Source organism: Lactuca virosa, chromosome 4 (genome assembly GCF_052849685.1).
Source record: "Lactuca virosa cultivar CGN04683 chromosome 4, Lactuca_virosa_CGN04683_v6, whole genome shotgun sequence".
Classification (NCBI taxonomy): Eukaryota; Viridiplantae; Streptophyta; class Magnoliopsida; order Asterales; family Asteraceae; genus Lactuca; species Lactuca virosa.
Window position 1 is genome coordinate 11,650,161 of NC_136429.1, and position 6,300 is coordinate 11,656,460.

The 6,300-nt window shown below is 32.7% G+C and overlaps 1 protein-coding gene across 4 annotated transcripts; it reads right to left on the bottom strand.

Moving 5' to 3' along the window:
• Positions 1-581: 581 nt before the first annotated feature.
• Positions 582-3,641, bottom strand: AMSH2 (associated molecule with the SH3 domain of STAM 2). Of its 4 annotated transcripts, none has more exons than XM_079087913.1 (9): positions 3,550-3,641; positions 3,324-3,466; positions 1,874-2,058; positions 1,705-1,794; positions 1,549-1,611; positions 1,379-1,453; positions 1,232-1,294; positions 1,102-1,154; positions 582-885 (listed from the first exon to the last, which is right to left on the bottom strand). In XM_079087913.1, exons 3-9 carry the CDS (start codon positions 2,045-2,047, stop codon positions 708-710), a joined length of 696 nt encoding a protein of 231 aa, XP_078944039.1. In that variant the 5' UTR covers positions 2,048-2,058; positions 3,324-3,466; positions 3,550-3,641; the 3' UTR covers positions 582-707. The 4 variants fall into 4 exon arrangements, with proteins under 4 accessions (XP_078944039.1, XP_078944040.1, XP_078944041.1 ...); XM_079087914.1 differs by lacking the exon at positions 3,550-3,641 and adding an exon at positions 3,213-3,241 and having other exon boundaries at positions 3,324-3,543; XM_079087915.1 differs by lacking the exon at positions 3,550-3,641 and having other exon boundaries at positions 1,379-1,447; positions 3,324-3,543.
• Positions 3,642-6,300: the final 2,659 nt, after the last annotated feature.

Consider the following 6,300-nt stretch of genomic DNA (forward strand, 5'->3'; position numbering starts at 1 on the left):
CATATGGATGTACACTCTAACATCGATAGTTGAAACACATAATCAATCAATCTTCTTCGTGTGAATATTATTTATATATGTGTTTGATTGTTTACGTTATACTCAACTATATATATATATATATATATATATATATATATATATATATATATATATATATATATATATATTGTTATTGTTAGTTGGTATTTCGTATGGCCATTGTTTTTCAATCCAATTTAGTATCAACTTTGTAGTTGGATTTTTCCAGCACCTTCTCAAGCGCCCCATAAACCGAAACATCTTCACCGACCTAATTGTAGCCTTGGGTACTGAATCTAAAGTAACAAGAGTCGGATCTCAAAGACTAATGTCCCCACCTTATACTAAGTTAGAATCGCAATTTAATCAATAACATATAGATATATGATAAAACAATACATATGTTATGCAGGTTAGATACTAACAACAACATAATACTAATGTCCCTGGAAACCCCTATGGGGGCTGGGTTTACCCTGTAAAGGAGCTCGAACCCGGGGTGCTCGTTGAAATATGCGAGTAGGCTTCCGTTTAATCATTTGCCGTTTCCAAAAAAAAGATACTAACAACAACATAAATAAAATATATTTACAAGAGTTTTTTGTAATTTACCGCACTTGAAAAGATTTATGTGTCTACAACAATTTCACACAATGCGAGGTTTTATTATTATTATTATAGTAACATTAATGACGTAAATCAAATATTTCTAGTCTGAGATTAGGGTTAAGATATATATTGGAGCAGTCTTCATAAATGGAAGCTCCATTGAGAGGTTCTGAATGGGTGTGAAATCCAGTCTCTTGGCACTCCCTCACAATTTTCATCCCATCAGGGTCAGATAATCGGAAATACCCGTAACTCCTTACATGCAATAAATAAATGAGATCCAATTTGTAAAAAAGTTATGACTCTTTAATGTGGAAAATACAAAAACCTCAAATAAGGACCAAAAAAGCAACAGAATTGTTTTTGGGATCAAATTTGAAGAAATCAGCTACACAATAATGTAATTTACACTAAATTAGCAATCACATCTGTTGATGCATGATGGATACCAAAAAATAGGGGCATTCATACCTTGATGTATCTGTGGGAGCCATGACAATAGCAACTGCCTCTGGTACCATCACCTTCAGAGAGTAAATAAATAATAAATAAAAAAAAACGATTACTGATGTTGTTCATTTATCTTATTTGTAACATATACCTGATAAGAATATTGTGTATGTAGATCAACTGATGACATAAAACAACTTTGGGAAGGATGTGTCTGAAAAAAAAAATACCATATAATTACTTTATCAAGAAAACATCTAGTAAAAAGAAAAAAAAATAATAATAATTGTATTCATACATGGATCCATCCAACAGGGAAAAGGGATTGTTCATTTTGAATGGCAAATATTTCCTCTTCATTAACAGCCTGACACTATCAATTAGCAAAACAATATACATACAGTCTCACATATATGAAGAAAACATAATTAAAAAAAAAAAAAATTAAACACATTTTTTTTGACTTACTGTGCTAGAAGTAGAATCTTGTTTTGGTATTATAAGAGTTGTTACATAATAGGTCCCTTCTTTCTGGAAGCAAAAAAAGATACAGATACTCAGTTCCATAAAATTACTTTGACCATCAATAATGGTCAAACTTCAAAGAGAAAAAAAAAATCTTACAAGAAACGCCCCAAGAACGCCACATGTCTCCAGATCCTTGCTTGTGTTATCTTCGGCAAGATCAAGAAAGCCATCTAGCAACTGTGTCGACTAAAAGAATAAAACTTTATAAAGGTTAATAACTTCATTGGGTCCCACAAGTAAGTAAACTGGAAGTGTAAAATCTTACTAAGTGAACATCTTTGAGGACTCTAGATGTTGTTGACTCATTGACCAGACTTGTGATTCGTGAAACTTCTGCTGCTCCATGTGGTGGTGCATTGTGTATGCAGGAGATTATAGAAGAAGGGTAAGAGTGTGTAACTTTGAAAAAATTAGGCTGCATGAGACCTAATTTGTTCATTATGATGTTGCCTGCTTGTGACAAGTGGGAATCTTAGATGCATGAGCTCATGTCTTTGTTTACATCTTAGATATGTGCATTTATGTAAGCAAAACAAACATACATCTGATCTGAGTTCTTGTGAACAAGTTTAAAAGCATCACACACTAATGAGCACCATTTGAATGTTCTTTGATTAAACGTGTTAGTGTTCAAAAAAAGATAGAGATGAAATTGTTACTGAAAATTCAAACTTTTAGAGGACACAAAGGAGATACACTTCCTTGTTGCCAAGAGAATTCTCCAATATTTGCAAGGAACCTTTGATCATTGGATTTTTCAAAAGACACGAGAAGATACATATTTAGATACAAGAGGAATTTATGGTCATCAAAGAAACAATCACTTGTTGCATTGTCAGATATCAAACAGAGAAGAAACCACTTCATTTTATTGTAAAAGCAATTTTAGTTGAGGAATGAGGAAAATTTTAGTGGAATTTTACAATAACTTCTAGCATATAAGACAAGAAGCTGAGGTCTAAACTCAGCAAATTCTTCAAAATAGGAAAAGGGATTCAAAAGTTTTTCATGAACCATAGATAAGAAGGATCATAATGACCTAAACACAAGTGGCCTACTGTCGCCCAATTCATTTTTGAACCAATGACAGCCTCGGGAGAGGAGATAATTCATGGTTTCTGGAGAAAACCTAAGTAGACGAAAGGTTTGTTTAGAAAACTAGGGATTTCTTGGATCAAAAACTATCAAGGTTAGCATCGAAGAGGACTTAAGAGGGGATTCTATTGTAAACTAAGCCGATTATCCTGTAACCTTTTGAATGATAGTGGATAGGCATTCTCGGTGCTTGTTTTTGTTAGATTTTGTATTTAGTTGGTTGTGACTTGTGATTACAGTGGAAAATTTGTTGAAAGTACTCTCATAAGTTCAACAGTAAGACAGGGCAAATCTTACTTTGATACATGATCCCATGGATCATTGATAGGAACCAAAGGAACTTGACTAACTATGTTTTACCCTAATCATTGGCGTTAACTTATCTTACGAATACACTTAACGATTCATTCTCCCATTAACACCAAGCCGATTACAAATATGAAGAGGAAAACCCTACACAATTCTAACAGGCAAATGAAAACAATGAACAAAAATTAAATCAGACACACCAGAAACTTGTTGTGCTTGTGCTCAAACCCTAAAATATTGAATTAAAATATGAATTACATATCATCTAAAGAACTCCAAATAACAAATTGATCATGGAAATCTGTGCTCACCGAAACTGAGGGAGAACGTTGCAGCGAAAGCGAGGAACCTTTTGGTGATCTCGAACAATCTACCAAACTTGCATCGATCTTTTTGCCCAACTTGTCAATTTGATGCGTCCTTCTTTCTTCATCGCGTACTTATCTCTTTCGATCTGCGTGTGCCCCATTATTGGGAATAAACAGTCAAAAATATTCCCACCCGCCAAATTCAGCAAACGAATGATAGCAAGAATACCTGATTACGAAATAGCCCTTCATTGCTTTGTGCTATTCAAGTGGTTTAAGCCTTTAAGGTCAACCGCATCTTACAAATTTCACTCAAACGTGAGAGCGGTGTCGCTCACGAAAACCTCAGCGCTAACCGTAAATGCGGTTAATCCATTTTTCAAAACCGTTTGGTGCGGTTATTTTTACAGTGCAGTTTTTTTTTTTTTTCTTGGTATTTCGGTTATTAACTAGGTAGATTTGATGCGGTTATTTTGTATGGTTTTTAACCACAGTTTAGAATTCAAATGGTTTTAAGAGTTCAAACATATTATTTATAATAATAATAATAATAATAAATAAAATATAAGACAATTAACTTAAATCACAAACAACTAATATCTTAAAAACGTGAAATCACTAGTAATTAATAATAAATATCATAAAATTGTGAAATTTCATCATTTTCCAAAGTTAAACATAACAAAAAACTAACATTTTTGTCCTCTAGAATTTTATCTTTCTTTCGTCCATGAAACTTGTCTTAATTTTAATATCTAATATATTAATAATTAATAAAAAAAATTGTATATAATATATACAGTGCGGTGCGAGTTTTTTTTTTTTTTTTGCGGTTTTTGAAAACTAATAACCGCACCGCAAATTTGCGTTTTTTGAAAAACTGAAAACCTCACCATCGATTTTTATTACGGTTGTGGTTTATGCGGTTAATTTTAGTTTTTGTACGGTTTTTGGTCACCCCTACAAACCATAAGCGGTTTCTATTGGAATTACGAAAAAGCCCTACATAGATTCAAGAGTAAATTACACGAATCGTCCCTCGTGCAGGTACCAAAAGGCACGTCTGGTCCCAATTTTCAAAAATTAACTCGGACCATTCCGCGTTTGGTTTAAACTTGTACGCTTCATCCCTCTTTAGTTTAAATATACATAATTCATCATTTACCATACATAAAAGAACTATATTACCCTTGCTAGTTCCATTTTGTATTTATAAAAAAAGGGAAAATAAATTCTAACCCTTATTTTCATATTTATTTATATCTTTTAAGCAGTTAAACATATAAACTCTACCCAACCCCACCCATTTACCAAGAACTCGTAGAACTACCCTAACTCCTCCCTTCTCGTTTCTCCACTTTCTCACCTCTCCCTTGATGTCAAAATATGGCCACAAGAAGTCTTTGCCTCCAATCCACCACCGTCCTCCCCGCAAGCCACTGACTTCATCTGCAGGTTTCAAGCGAGGGTTTCTATCTCATAACGATGGTTATTTGCGCCGCTGAACTCCGCCATCACCACATTTGAACCTGGCGTCGATGGCTACTCCTTCTGGCGAACCTTCGCCCTTTATCCATCATTGTCTCCAACCCACTCTCTCACATTCTCACTCACAAATCTGCTCAATTTATACACAATCGTCGCTCGATTTGTGGTTCGATTTTCAAATTTATGGTTTTTTAGGTTTCAAGTTTCTTCTTTTCATATTTGATTTGGTTTGGTTTAGTGTTGATTATAGGCAGTTTTCGGAAGTATAGCATGGTCGTTCTCATGGAGGGCAGAAGGGAAATGGGAAAAATTAGGGGGAGAGGTGGGTTAGGTGTGGTGAGTGACAGTTTGATGGCGTCGTCGGAGGTGTGTTAGAGTGGCCGAAGTTGTATTGGTGTCATCGGAGTATTGGGGTGGGGGGGGGGGGGTAGAGACGAGCTATTGCTTAGGGTTTGGGCCCATTTATTTTTTATAAAGCAATAATAATTATTTTTCATAATACATAAATCAATAATTAACAAATAAATAGAAAATAAATCAAAAAAGAAATAAATAAGGGTAAAATGGTCATTTTATGTCCAGGGATGAAGCGTGTAAATTTTTAATTAATGAGGAACGATCCGAGTTAATTTTTGAAAATAATGACTAAACGTGCATTTTGACACTTACACGATGGACAATTCGTGTAATTTACTCTAGATACAAACCTGACATTCAATCGTCAAAACACATAAACGTAATTATGCATAATAAACTAAACTATTATTATTTATCTGATTTGGTAACTAAATTATCTTTAGGTTATGCTATAAGTACCCATTTAACCAATTTTACCCTCTAACATCAATATTATCAATCTTTTATTTTTGATTTGACATTATTTTTTTTTTCTTTTTTTTCCCTTTTTGTTTTTTTTTTGTTGTTTTTTTCTTTTCTTTTATATTTTATTATTATTATTATTATTATTATTATTATTATAAATTTTGATAGACATATAAAATTCGGACAACATTATAAATTCGGACGACTATATAAAATGGAACAAAAATAAAGTTTGTTTTCAATCCGTATAACGCACCACACAAATATAACATTGAACCAATTAATATATCCGTGATAAATAAAGACAAACTTTGTTTTTGTTCCGTTTTATATAGTCGTTCGAATGTTATTATGTTGACCAAATTTTAAAATTTAATCCGAATTTTAAAATATTGTCCGAATTGTATACGATTATCAATAATAATAATAATAATAATAATAATAATAATAAAATAAAAAATAAAAAAGAATTTAAAACAACAAAAAAGCAAAATAGAAAAAAAAAACAAAAGATAAAAAAGTCAGGGGTGGAATTGGAAAAGAAGAGGGGATACTCATAGCATTAGCTTTATCTTTTTGTGCAATAACTCATTAAATTTATAAGTTATCTGATAATTAAGTCACTTTCCGCTAATTTTTAACGGATACCTGATTACCGAGCCTATGTGGA

Excerpts from the sequence above, each read along its gene's own strand:
- AMSH2 (XM_079087913.1), bottom strand. The coding sequence starts at position 2,047 with ATGAACAAATTAGGTCTCATGCAGCCTAATTTTTTCAAAGTTACACAC. Across the intron at positions 1,612-1,704 it reads GCGTTCTTGGGGCGTTTCTT|AAAGAAGGGACCTATTATGT; the intron begins GTAAGATTTTTT and ends TTTTGCTTCCAG. Across the intron at positions 886-1,101 it reads GCTCCCACAGATACATCAAG|GAGTTACGGGTATTTCCGAT; the intron begins GTATGAATGCCC and ends ATTGCATGTAAG.